This window comes from Cibotium barometz, chromosome 43, assembly GCF_041138505.1.
Source record: "Cibotium barometz isolate CiBa-2024 chromosome 43, ASM4113850v1, whole genome shotgun sequence".
Classification (NCBI taxonomy): Eukaryota; Viridiplantae; Streptophyta; class Polypodiopsida; order Cyatheales; family Cibotiaceae; genus Cibotium; species Cibotium barometz.
In genome coordinates, this window is record NC_141088.1 from 10,357,679 (window position 1) to 10,371,977 (window position 14,299).

The 14,299-nt window shown below is 43.7% G+C and overlaps 1 protein-coding gene across 1 annotated transcript in view; it reads right to left on the bottom strand.

Moving 5' to 3' along the window:
• NRPC2 (nuclear RNA polymerase C2) overlaps positions 1 to 14,299 on the bottom strand; it is a 161,063-nt gene that overhangs the window by 78,057 nt on the left and 68,707 nt on the right. Inside the window, exons 14-16 of the mRNA XM_086781473.1 lie at positions 11,086 to 11,145; positions 10,870 to 10,962; positions 10,675 to 10,776 (exon numbers count right to left, since the gene is read on the bottom strand). Coding sequence (XP_086637599.1) covers positions 10,675 to 10,776; positions 10,870 to 10,962; positions 11,086 to 11,145 — 255 coding nt within the window. The remainder of the gene's footprint in view (positions 1 to 10,674; positions 10,777 to 10,869; positions 10,963 to 11,085; positions 11,146 to 14,299) is intronic.

Genomic DNA, 14,299 nt, shown 5'->3' on the forward strand with positions numbered 1-14,299 from the left:
CCCGTAATCTACACTCTTGGCTAGTGTTTGTACGGGACTCTTGGACGACAACAAACTCGTCGCTAAGGAAAAGCCTCCTCAAAGCACCGCTACAATCTTTCAACCTGCCCAACATGAGAAAAATGTAGGCAAACCGGGTGTCGGAATATTTGAGGAGAGAGAGAGAGGACCTCTTGTTGAACTCATGCCAAAGTCTTTGGTGGTTGAGGACAAAGGAGACCATGGTGTTGGCCTCCTCAATGAGCCAGCTGATCCATGGCAATGTCCCGATGTCCTTGAGGAGGTTGTTTAGGCAATGAGCCATACAAAAGGACATCGTGACATGTCCATACATACCTTGGAGAATAGCTCCCGCCACCCTATTGGAAGGCTCCCCATCCGCAACAAAGCCCAATACATGCTCGCGGCCAACGATCTCCATGGTGGTAGCCCACTCCGCCGCAAGCACATCTGCGCTCTTTCCGGTGCCAGATGCATCATGAGATGAGATGAAGTACATCTCTCCGCAGGAATATGCAACCACGCTGTAAATACTCCTCTTGCGGGTGTCACTCCATCCATCCACAATGAGGGAGACTCCGTTCCTCTCTCACTGCCGCTTTGTGTTGTTGGCCGCTTACACTACAATGCGCTTCTCCTTCTCAAGCAATGTAGTGCGCAAGCTCTCGGATGAGGCCCCAATCCTCTTAACCATGACCTTAAAGTATTCCGACCTATTCAAGAAAGTAAATTACTAATGAGAAGGGGACTAGGATAATGAAAACATGAATAATGAATTGGCAATGATCGATCGCACTTACCTAGCCGCTTGAAAGACAATGTGGTCGTGGAAGAAGAAGCGGCCACTGCCATACCCACCTCCTCCTTCAACTTGGGGTTCCAATTCTCCCCAAGTGTAGATTGTCACCGTGGGCCACGTAATGGTTGAGAGGCCATGGAGATGGAGGGTGCCGGCGTCGTGGATGGAGTAACATTCCGACTCAATGGTGAAGGTGATGGTGTGCATGATGCCGATCCACCACATGACTCCATTGTAGAGGCTTGAGTTCCTCTCCCCATCGTCGTACGATCCACCACCACTCGTGGTGTCCTTCTTGCCGCTTCGGCCGCCTCGTAGACGCTAAGCTTGTCAAGAAGTTCCCGTCTCTTCTCGGGCGTGACATTCGTGCAAAACCTCACCTCATGCCCACTCTCATGTAAGAGGTGGATATATATATACACATATACATGTGTATGTGTATATATATATACACACATACATGTATATATATATACACACATACATGTATATATATACACACACATGTATATATATACCTAGATAAATCTAAGAACATGCCCACATTCACCTTTTAGAAACATGCATGTTATATACGTTATATACTCATGGTAATCAACCCACAAGATTATATAACTATCAACTCCATTATACAAATATAGACGTCTTGCGATCGAGACAGATTCAAGAGGGAGGGATTGTACCTCTAGTCCTCTTCATTGCATATATATTGGAGTGAAATTGATCATTATTCTGCTTATATAATGGTTACTTCGACATGCTCTAGTTTGGGTGGCAACGATGCTCGATAGCCCAAGGAGACTAATTTGTATATGGGAGACAATGATGCCAGATGACCCATTGACAACAATGGTGCCAGAATGAGATTTGTATATCGGAAGCAACAATGCCAGATAACCCATTGGACGGCAACGATGTGACTGAATTGGATTTCACAATCGGAAGCAACAATGCCAGATAACCCATTGGACGGCAACGATGTGACTGAATTGGATTTCACAATCGGCAAGTCATTGTGACCCAAATAACTATATTGGATTTCACAATTGGACGGTCATTGCGACCCAATGGCCTAGATGACTGTATTGGACGTCAAAGTCGGGCGGTCAATGTGACTAGATGGCCCAAATGACTATTAATGAACTCTAGGGTGGTCCTAGTGACCAGATGGCCTTGAGCAATAGTCTAAGCGGTTTCCCTAGGGAGCCAGATAGCTCAGCACGATTTCAGATGAAACCACACAGGACAATCCATGAACAGGAGGATCATTACTTATGCACTGCATATACCGATGTATGTTTGACTTTGTGTGCTATTTTTGATGTGTGGACAATGCTTGGATTTATGGTATGTGATAGTCCACCGGACTCCAGACTACCTGGCCACTACCTGGAATACCCAGTAGACGCAAATGATGCATACTTGTTTGTTGACTAGTCTCTGTCTGGAACTTGGTTGAACACAATGCCAATCAATACACTTAAATACGCATATGCTCAATATAAGAAGTAATTTGCTGAATTGACAAGAGACACACAATGAGCCGGAACGGCCGACCCCTCCCTAAAATAAAGTATATTGATCTTGGGAGAATCAATCATGTGCGTAGTAGGAATTATGCCTCTATGACCAGCATATGGAGGAGCATGGCACTCATCCAAAACCTTTTGCCTCATGTCAGATACCTCACATAGAAAATTATCTTTCATGAGATAACCCTCTTTGATCACATAAGAGACATGTGTATGATCAACCATCAAATCAGCCCAAATAGTGGCAAAATCAGCATCCGTATGATACAAATCATGCATGGCAAACAAGTCTCCATGAGAGGCAACCGAGATAGCTACTAAATACAGCTTTCATAACAATGCATCTTGTCACTACCATAGTTGCCAGACGTTTTTAACACGGGAAGTATTATACGGGTTTTTTACTTTTAAAAACGTTTTTCATTTTTAGGGAAGTTTTTAAAATAAGTTTATTATTCACTAATTTTCTCAACTATAATTATGGCCTGTATATATAGTTTTTAACCCTAGGAACCACAGATTTCATGTATAAAAGTTAAACTTGTGCATAAAAACTCAAGAGTGAACAATTTGAAGCCTATGGCTATCATAATTCATTAAATCATAAAGATAATACATTCACATGGCCCCATGGCCCCAAGCCCCCATGGATCTGGTGGCGGCAATGCCAACTTTAATATTGATTTACCAATGACCATTCAACATTGAGCATTCTTGTTTTTAAAAAAACGCGTCTCAAAAAACATTTAAAAAATATTTTTATTATTTTTAAAAAAAATTAATTAAGAAACTGCCATTAAAAAAACACGTCCCAAAAATTGGGACGTTTTGAAACGTACACCTTTTTTATTTTTTCAAAAAAAACGCGTTTCTTTTGCAACTATGGCCACTACATTCTTCTTTCCTAGGGTGTGCAAGATCTAAAAATGAAACATAGAGAGGAAATTGGCCATCCTCATATGCTTCTCTGACAATTTAGTTTGGGTAAGAAAAATACCTCAAACTCTGGTGATCTCTTTTCACAGTGAAATCAACCCCAAGAAGGTAATCTTTCCATACAGTAAGTGCATAAATTATAGCCAAGAGCTCTTTCTCATAAATGCCAAGAGATAGCTCCGCATCATGCAATCTACGGCTCTCATAAGCCACAGCATGTCCCTCTTGATTTAGGACAGCTCCTCTGCAATTTCCAAATGCATCACATTCCACACTAAAAGGCTTTTGCAAATCCGGAATGATCAACACTAAACCATAAGTAGTTGCATCTTTTAATTTGAGGAATGCATCCCTCTCTACAATAGTCTATCTCAATGTGGCCGCCTTCTTTGTTAAATCATGAAAAGGAGAAGCAATCTATGCAAAGTGCCGAATAAACCTATGGTAGTAAGAACATAATCCAAGAAAACTACGGATCTCATGCACTCAACTCAATTCGGGTCATTTCCGAATTGCATTAATCTTTGCAAGATCCATCCGCACTCCATCTTTGGACACAATATAGCCAAGATAATGTATCTCTGACAAGAAGAGCTCACTCTTCTTTGCATTTATGAAGAGTTTATGCTTACGGAGTTCTTCAAAAACAATAGCGAAATGAGCTCTATGCTCTTCTTCGGTCTTCTAGAAGACTAGGATATCATCAAAGAAGACACCTGTAAATTTCTTGTACCCACGCAATATGTGATCCATCATTCTATTGAATGTAGCCGGGGCATTCGTAAGACCAAAAGACGTAACAAGATACTCATAAAGCCCAAATGCTGTCCTGAAAGTGGTTTTCTTTACATCCTCGAGTACTACACGCACTTGATGATATCCACACTTGAGATCAATTCGGCTAAAGCATGCCGATCCATCCAACTTGTCAAGGATGTCGTCTATGCGTGGAATTGGAAACCGATTCTTGATGGTAAGCTTAAGCAAAGCTCTATAATCCACACACATATGAAAGGATCCGTCCTTCTTTTGAACCAAGAGGATGGGTGAACAATATGGAGAAGAGCTTGGCTGAACCAAACCCTTCTCAAGAAGTTCATTTACCTGCTTCATGATCTCCTCTTTTTGGGATGCACTTACACAATAGGCTGGCCTATTAGGTGGTGAGCTACCCCGCATAAGATCAATGCGATGATCTTCCAATCGTACGGATGGCAACTCATTTGGTAAGCCATCAGCAAAACAATCGTTGTACTCTTGCAAGAATTTCAGCCTATCATTACTAAGAGTGTTTACATGTACATTATTTTCCTCAACATGATCCCGTACAACAATCAAGAACGCAAAAACACTCTTTTTCATTACTTTCTTAATTTATACATGAGATACAAGGGGAATGGTATCACCCTCTTCACTAGCATTAACTACATACTCTCTGCCTCTATGCATGAAGGTGATCCTCTTGGTCTTGTAAGCCTTGCACGGATCAATACGTGTATGCCAAGGCTTTCCAAGCAATACATCAAAGCGATTCAAAGGGCCACAAGAAATTCCTCATGATCCACATGGCCTTGAATGTGTATATGCGCAACTTACCAATAATAGGCATGACCTACACTTTTCTACGAACGAAGGCACCCCTCCTTCAATTTGAGAACCCATGTCCTCCACTTCAATACCCAAACAGCTACCATCTCTGTAGATATGAAGTTCTCAGTTGCACGATCATCAAACATGAACAAAGCGGGCTGATCCTTAAGCTATCCCCAAGCTTTACAAGTGTTGCCCTATACATCTGGGACCATATGTACATTGGGCTTTGATGCATTTGCATTATCACACTTCTTCTTGTTTGGGCATGTATTTGCAATATGCTTAGTGCTACCACAAGTAAAGCATTTCTCCTCGCTCATATATTACTTTATCTGCTCCGGAGTGAGACCATAGTCTCTCACTTTGAAGGGATGCTTCTTAGTAGTGTTATTTTCAGCCTTTGGACCATTTTTATCTTGGTTTTGGTCCTTCTTCGGTGGTCTTCATTATTTTGCAAGTTTTGGACAGCCCTCTCTTTGCCTTGAAATGAGAGTTTAGCCCTATTGGATTGACTCAATTTGAGTTCCAATTGCTCGGTGGTAGTGGCGACTCCAATTAGTTGGAGTAAGAGGTGACCATGATACATTTGTAGTCCCTCTTTGTACACGGATTACAATCCCGATTGAAACCTTCTCTTCCTTTCCGCCTTGGTGACATACATAAATGGAGACACCTCCAAAAGCACTTTCCAAAACTTTTGTACATATGCATTCATTGTTTCCCCCTCATTTTGCTTTCACCCAATCTCACTTCATTGTTTTCTCATTCAATCCATTGGGAGGCAAGAATTGGGCATAGAACCTCTCCTTGAACTCTTCTCGTGATCTAACAGGATTCGGTGAGAGCTTCTCCGTGAGCCACCAATGGGCAACACTGCCTTTCATGAACATGCTTACATGCTGGATCATGGATTTCTGAGTGAAATCTTCATCACTGAAAGCAATATCAAACTGGGCAATAAAAGCAAGTGCCTTTGATGCATCATATTCTCCATGATATGCATCAAACTTCACAGATTTGTCTCCGGCTTTGAAGTCACGAGACTTTGATGCATGTGTCCGCATCTCAACATGTTTTCTCCCATGTTTGTCCACTGAGACAGCCCCTGTGACTAGTATCATTTTAGGAGCAAAAGGTGATGCATAAGGCATAGATACATGTGCCCTATAAGCATGAGGCATGGCTAGCCCCTCAACATGCATCGGTGGAATTTCAACCATAGCTTCTCCCTCACAAGCATACTCGAAGGCATGAGTCGCATGACAGATACGCGGAATATCTGCACCAACAAAAAATTGGATCCCATGTTGCATGTGTTATGCATGCTTGTTTTCAACCGGCAATGGCAGTTGACATACATTTTGACCACTGCCATAAACATTGTATCCTTCACGGACTACATAAGGTACTCCTGCATGGCGTGAAGTCGTGGATTGTTCCTCTCCCACAGTATGGAGATTCATCCTCTTAGACATAAGTTCTTGTTCAGGCACCTGTAGGGATTCCAAGACATGTGGGATGGTTGCCTTTTCTGCATAGGCATCCTCGGTACGAGCCAACTATGCACGTGTTGCATCCCTCGGTTGCATGTGCAACTCTTGAGCAATTATTGCCATTGCATGATCCATATAAGATTCAGCTTTCTTGGTTTTCAAACGGTCATGTACCAATGGATCTTCGCGGCGGTAGAGATTCAATTCTTCTTGTTCTGCATGGAGAAGAGCCTACATACGAGTAAGTTCAACCCTCAAGACTATGGGCTCTTCTTCCTACATCTTATCTTTGCCACGGGACGGCTGTCCCACATATTCATGTTCCCTATTGTGCACCACATGAGTTTGCTCATCCTGTAAAGCATTGGAGGCATGCATTTCATTGTCCCTACCTCTTGTGTTAGCATCTCTAACAATCATTGTATGGCTATCCACAGTGTTCTAACTGTAAACATAGTAGTGTTCACGGTGATCATCTTTCACGATAGAAGTGAAAGAGAACTCTATGCTTTGATACCAATCATGGTTGTCACGGTACGAAAATACGATACCGTACGGGAATTCTTGGTACGATATGAAATTTTCGGATGCCGTACAATAAAATACGGCTTTTTTTTAACACTTACAACCTATGGAGCTTCAAGCTTGAATGTGAGGGAAGGTTGGGAAGAATGAAGTACATAGTGTCATGGGCATTTCAGACCAAATTTCCATACCAATGCATATGAATACAGTGTTACAAACAAGTGGTTGTCAGTGTAGACTTGCAACTCACACTACCCTCTCAAGTGCCCATGTTCCCTACCATCTACTCTCTGTCGTTCCACCAACACATGGTAGCAACAATCTACAAGAGAGCACTTAGCGCAAGAGAACACTACATAGGGTATGTGATCTTGTAATCTGGTTCCTCCCTCCTACTACTTGCTTCCATAAGCTTACCAATTGCAAGTAGAGTCGATGACAGCGAAAGTTTTCATGATGGAGGTGCTTGGAGTGTTGAAATCTTCGATTTGTCACAATTCTTCGCGACAAAAGTCTTCACGAGGATGAAGGAAACCCTCGGAAAGCTTCCCCTATGGGTGCTTTGTGAAGCAAGCTAGAAAGGACACATGGCTAGTTACTCCCTTTGTACAAAGGGGATAAGGTCTAGGCGGTGGACATTGGGTTTTGTCCACCTCGGGACATCAGTGCGTGAACACCTGGCTGGTCATAATTTATAAGTGAGTTTTGGTTGCCCAAAACTTAATGAAGGCTAGGTTTATGGACCAATACTTACCACTTGTCACATGCCACATAACCATGTCAGCAGACAATTTCACATGCACGGTTCACGGGCAAGTGTCCCCTTACCCAGAACTACACATTGGTCAAGCAAGCATGAAAACAGCATGCAATTTGCAAGCAAGCACAGCACACAGTTTCACATGCACGGTTCACAAGCGAGCGTCCCCTTACCCAAAACTACACATTGGTCAAGAAAGCATGCAAACAACATGTAATTTCAATTGCAAGCAAGCACAGAAAGATGCTATGAAATGCAGCATTGGTATGGACAATCCTCGTTCATGAGACTATACCAAAATAGACCTGCTCCAGGCAAGTACACAAGGTACTATACCCAATGGAACACCAATCCACCAGGCATTTTCGGGCATGTACATAGAGGCACAAGTCCCAATCGAAAGCCAAGTCCACAATATCACATGAGTGACATAAATTCTCGGCATATACAACTGCCATGGACACCAGTCCAATGTACATACATAATGAGAAAGCACAGGTGGACCAATTGGGTGGCCAAATGGTGACACTATCTAGTTTTTGGAGGAGGTAAATATGCATTTATTTTATCTAACACATCTGACATGCCATGTAGATGTACCATCAAGAACAAAAACATTGGTCAAAGATAAGACATAGAGATGTTGCCAGATGAGCAGATTGACACCACAGATATGGGGAAAGACTAGATGCACAAGCTCACACGACACAGCTCGTCCTAGGAAATATTGGGAACATATAAATGTACTTGATGTACTGGGCACATATGGATGTACTTGATGTATTTGGAACATATGGATATACATGAAACTTGTGGATCTGCTTGGAACCCTTGTATTCTGCAGTTGAGGACAACAGCAATATAAGAGGGAAGGAATGTAACTATTTGGCACTCCGAGCTCAATTTCACATGATGGAACCCTTGCCAAGACATTAGACAGGTGGAAGAAGGCATGGGGACAGGGACCATTAGGTTTGTTCAAAAAAAAAAGCACCAGTCTTGATAAAAAAGCAAGAAAAAGAGAAAAGTCAAACTGGGTTGACCGACGCGAGCCAAGAGCACCACTGGCAAGAGGAGACTTAGCGGAACGAAAAAGCAAAAAGTCGCTTTTTCAAAAAGCAGCTCCAAGGCCAAAAAGCAAGGCCTTGAAGCTAGAAAAGCAAAACAAGAACTTTTGACTAAAGTTGAGTAATATTTTACAATTAAAAAGACCAATAACAAAGTAAAAAGCAAAAGCATCACTTTTTGGCAAAAAGCAAGGCTTCCCCAAGTAAAAAAGAAGCATGGGCCTCTCTTGAGCATCAAGTTGAAGAACAACCTCTTCATCGCGTTGCCATCTTCGTTTTAGCGTGCAGATCATCTTCTCCATTATCATCTACTTGATCATGAACCAAATCCTTGAGTGTTGCATTGCTACCCGTTGATTCAGAGTGCCTCCATCAACTGTTGTGCCACATCATCACCTGTTCGTACGACTATACAGATCCGTACAGCCGTGCGGAACAATACGGACAGCTGGCAAATCTTCCGCCCTCTATTCTCTGCCTGATCCCTACTGAGAGTCGCGTAAACTGATTGCTGCGCCACCTGAAGAGCTTCCACGTACAGAACTGCTGCTGAAAAGCATCCTTCTTAAATGCTATTTTTGGCTGAAGCACTGACCCACTGGGCTGGACAGAGCTGTAAACAGCCGCCTATGGCAACGTGCACACCTACATAGGTTGGTTGCATGTTTGTACAACTTTCTAGACATTATCGTTGATTCTATCGGCTGCCCAGGTGCTGAAAACAGGGATTTCAGGGCTGGACAGCAGATATATACAAAAAGCAACGAGGTTTATCGCGTGCTTTTATGGTGCTTTCCATCCCATAACTTATATAGGGATTTCCCGCTATTGGAAAAGTGGATTCAAAGATGTTTTGGACAGTTTGGACGTGGAAAGCAGGTTGCTTTTGTGGACCAAGGGTGTTTTCCATATGCACATGTTACTTTGGAGAGTTTTATCGCAAAAAGAAGATTGCTTTTATGGCTCAAGGTTGCTTTTCAAACATTCAAGCTATTTCAACGAGTTCTATCGCAAAAAGTGCTTTTGTGGTCCAAAGTTGCTTTTCAAACATACATGCTAATTCAGAGAGATCTGAAAGGAAAGAAGGTTGATGTAATTTGGACTTGGACTTGGATCTGGATCTGGATTTGGACTTGGACTTGGACTTGAACTTGGAATTCGATTTGGATTTCGGTTCGGATTCGGATTCAGATTCGGATATTGGATCTGGTACTAGCCCGGTGAGAGATTCTTGTGGGTCATGCCTGTGGTGTGCTCAACATCAGAGATCTCGTGCCTCGACATTGACTTCGACCCGGATTTCTACATCGACATATTTGTTTGCTTTGTATTGATTGTTGTATTGATCTTGGCCAGTGTGCCCGTGGATTGTTTCTGAATAAATTCCTGAAAGGGGGCGGGGCCTGTTCCTCATTCAGTGTGGTGTACTCTGCAAGATCCCTAATCCCTTCTCTCTCTCCCCCTCTCTCTATATCTTTATCTCTTGGATACATGGTTGAGTCTATCACGGCACACCCCATTGGGTTTACACATACTCTAACTATCATTGCTTCATCACGTATTTGTACACCGGCTTCCCTCTTCACAATCGCATAGAGAGATAGTTTTCCTTTCACTGAAGAGAGAAGGATTATAAAAAGTTGAAAAAGGCCCTCATTTTTTAATTCTTGGGACCTACTAAACCAGTTCATGCTTTCACCTTTTTCACAGAAGCCTTTTTTACAGAAAATGTAGCACGATATGCTACTCCGGTAGTATAAAAACAGAAGGGCATGGCATTGCTAGGTGAATAAAATTTCTACTTCAGAGAAACAGTAAGTCTGCACCAAATCCTCTAACAAAGCTGTTATGTGTTGCAATTTACAATCGTTTCCAAGCAAGTGCAATTGAAAAAATAATTATATGGAGTAATCATCATGTATTTAGCTAAAATGCAAAATAGTTACTTTCCAATACTGCATTTATATACCTGAGTGACACCTTTCCGTTCCATTCTGAACCTTTTTACCGTCCAATTACCACTTGAGATCGCATGTTCCAATCCCTGGGATAGCATATCCGGTCTGATAATCTGCAAGCAAAAATAAACACCAGCTAACAAGGTACACTCAATACAATATCATGCATTGTTGAAAAAGGTTCTCCTTTTATAATCAAAAAATACCCTTGCAACATCAAATTGGGTTGATCGATTTGATTTAGAAAGAGTAGCATCCACCAGCCGTTTAATCTCTGTATTCATACGTTTAAAAAGGTCCTGAAACAACACCCAAAAGGTAAAATCTTGGTATTCAGAGGTTCAACACGTCCTGAAAACAGCAACAAAGACAAACAATAACTCTTTAAAGATTACAAAACTGCAGCCACATCAGACATGTACCTCAAAAAGAAGAGCAATCAACTGGCCAGCCAACTCAAGACGCTTGTTGCCAACATAATCCTGTAAAGAAAGGAGAATTTCAGAGAGGAAGTAATGGTGGAATTCTAACAGGACAAAAAATCTACCCAAATGACATCCCTGTCACATGCATCATCCCCACTCATTAGATGCATTGAGTCATGCCAGGCTACCAAGTAGGGTTTGTGTTAGGGTACTGTTACATCCCGACAAGCTAGGGACATGGACTAACCCAAGTAAGGGTTAGGGCTAGTAGGGACGTTGACTAACCCAAGTTAGGGTTAGGGCTTAGCTGCAGTATGGGGACCTCGAGGGTTCACACGTGGGCAAAGGGCGCAAATAAGGTCTAGATTGGCTAAACCTAGGGCTAATATGGCTAAAAGCTTATAAATAAAGCAAGAAAGCTTATAAATAAAGCAAGGCCAATAATAGCCAGGTTATTGCTATAAGTGACCTTTGGGGCACTTATGAGTTATTGAGGTATCCACGCAATAGACAAGAGGGGTACTTGGGACATGCAAAACCTAATGGCCATGGAACTGCAAGGTGGGTGGTTTGGCCCAGAGTGGTATGGGACGCGATACCAAGCAGGCTTGGAGCAATCAAACCTCAAACTCGAGGTTACGTCCAAAGGACTCTACGGTTGAGTGGTGAGTTGCTAACCACAATCTATCGCCGTCATGTGATGCGTACGATGTCAGGTCTATGAAACCTCGTTAGGGTTTTGCATGGTCATCGGTTGGCGAAGGAATGGAGCACCCATTGACCGTGGGACTGACAATATCCTCCCTCAAGGGATCCTAGATAACACGGTCCTATTTATTTTCCAGCCTTACTGCTGGTGGCGGGTAAAATCCGCACCATCCCGATGGCTTTCACTTGCTTAGAGTCTTTATCCCCGGCCAACTACATGTTGTTACTGTCGGATAACTTCATGGAATAATTGCCCGCGGACTCCATATATCTCCGGTGCACACCAAACATGCGTGCCAACTTGGAGAAAAGCAATGATAGAAAGGGGGTGGGTAGATGATAGGGCTAAAGCAAAGTTGGGGCTTAAAATTAAGCCCCCTCTCACGCTTTAGCACAGATAATAACTCACTTATATTGCTTTTTATGGGTGGGTTAGGCTGGGCTGGCTGCTTTGGTTAGACCCCTCATGGCCGCTTATTCAGGCCACATGGCTGGTCCTAGGGTTGGCCATGGGCTGGCCCCATGACACCCTAACCCCTAGCGCTAACCTGCCTCCCTTGGTGCTGCACCATGGTTTCCCTACTGCACACCTTCTTGTGCGCATATCAGCCCTGCTTCTCCATCGGCTGCCCCCATCTCACGTGAGCCCTTTTAGCTTGCTGGTCTCCTAAGAAATTACCAGCCATAGGTATTGTTGCTCATGGTGGATTCCAAGACAACAAACCATTGCCGATGTCACGACCCTCTGTTTTTCTCTCGACAGTATGCAGGTGTGCACGGGGACATGGAGGACAATGTGAATGGCATCAGTTTGGAGTTGAAAAGGAAACCCATGTGTGGACAACCCCAAGTGTGAAGGGGACAGAGATTTCAAAATTAAAAAGGTTTTATAACCTTGGGAGGCCCCTAGGTAATTTATAGAGGCTACTCTACTTTTGGGGGGCGGGGGGGGGGGGGGGGGGGCACGCCTCTTTCTCTCTCATGCTTTTTGGGAGGCGCCTGCTGGATTCTAAAGGATATGCTTTTTGGTTTGGTTTTTCCTGGTGGGCAGGGCACGCGTGTGCTTTTTCTGAAGGAGGGCTGGCGGACTGAAGCAACATCACATGATCTCTCTCTCTCTCCCTCTTTCGCTTGCCACACAAGCAGGCTGGACTGCGCACAGGGCTGAACTCATGCTGTGCATGCTTTTTGGAGAGAGGTTGGCTACAGCAGAACTGCAGGAGTGCTTTCTCTTTGGAAGGGCTGGCGGGCTGGCCTACAGGAATTGCAGGGCTGAACAGCACGCTTTTGGATTCCCTCTCTCTGGTGGAAGGCGGCTGTAGGACTGCTCTCTCTCTCTCTCTCGATTGGCTGCACGTGGACTAGTTGCAGGAGGTACAAGAGGCTGAAAAACACATTTTTGGGTTCTCTCTCTCTCTTTGGCACAGTCGCGTGGGCTTGATTGCAAGAGGGCAGAAACGCATGATTGAGTAGGAGAAGAGACACTCGCATGGGCTTTTCTCTCTCTCTTGGAAGGAGACATGGGGCTGATTTGAAGGCCTGTTTTGGGGTTCCGGCTGCAAGTACAGGTCACTTGAATGTGTTTCTTGGCATGGGAGTGAAGCAAGCTCGCATGGCTGCATGCTCATGGAGCAGATTGTTTTCTTCCTGCTAGAAAGGAACAGAGGGACCTACAGTTATGCGCACCTCTATGTTTCTAGATGTTTCATGAGGGAACAGGTAACTAGATGTATGCCGTTGTTGGCACTGTTGTTGAATGGTGCCATGAATGGTTCTATATGGAAACAGGACAGAAGTTTCAAAGGGAAACAGGCCTAAGGGTTTCATGTGGAAACAGGTGGTAGGTTTCTCGAGGAAACATGCTTTTGGGTTTCTCCAGGAGATAGGTCACAGGACAGGGAATCCATAACAGAGATGGATAGTACCCTTGGAAGGTAGAGAGGGTTGGTACAGGTGTGTCGACTGTATGGTATGTTGTGCTGTGATACGAGTTCTCTTTTGAGAGACAGTTTGGGAGTCTGTGTTGTGATGCAAAAGCACTGGATGTGTCAGGGTGTGATGTTGTTCATAGGGTGAGAGGCTATGGATGGTTGTGGCAGTCCTGATCATGGGAGAAGACTTCTGTATGCACGACTCAATGTGTGAAAGTCTTTTGAGGTGAACAATGGCTGGACTTGTTTGTGGATGCCGAGTGGATATGAAGCCATGATGCAAGGTATTTGCAAGCTTCAAGAGTTCTACTATGACGGCTGAGTTCCCAGTCTTATTGTAATCAAAGCTCTTATAATCAATTAAAGAAATACCGCAAGGGGCGCCACTACGTTTTGGGGCCAATCAGTGTCCGCCGTGTACTGTTTGCAAGAGCACTCTAGCTCCCCCTGTTTGTTTTCCTTTTCTAGGTCCTCAATGGCGTTGAAGTGTTTTATGTGCGAGTGTTTGTTTCACCGCCCGTCAGATTCTGAAGGCCGGTTCCAAGGTTCCGTTTGCCGGGACATCGTCAACG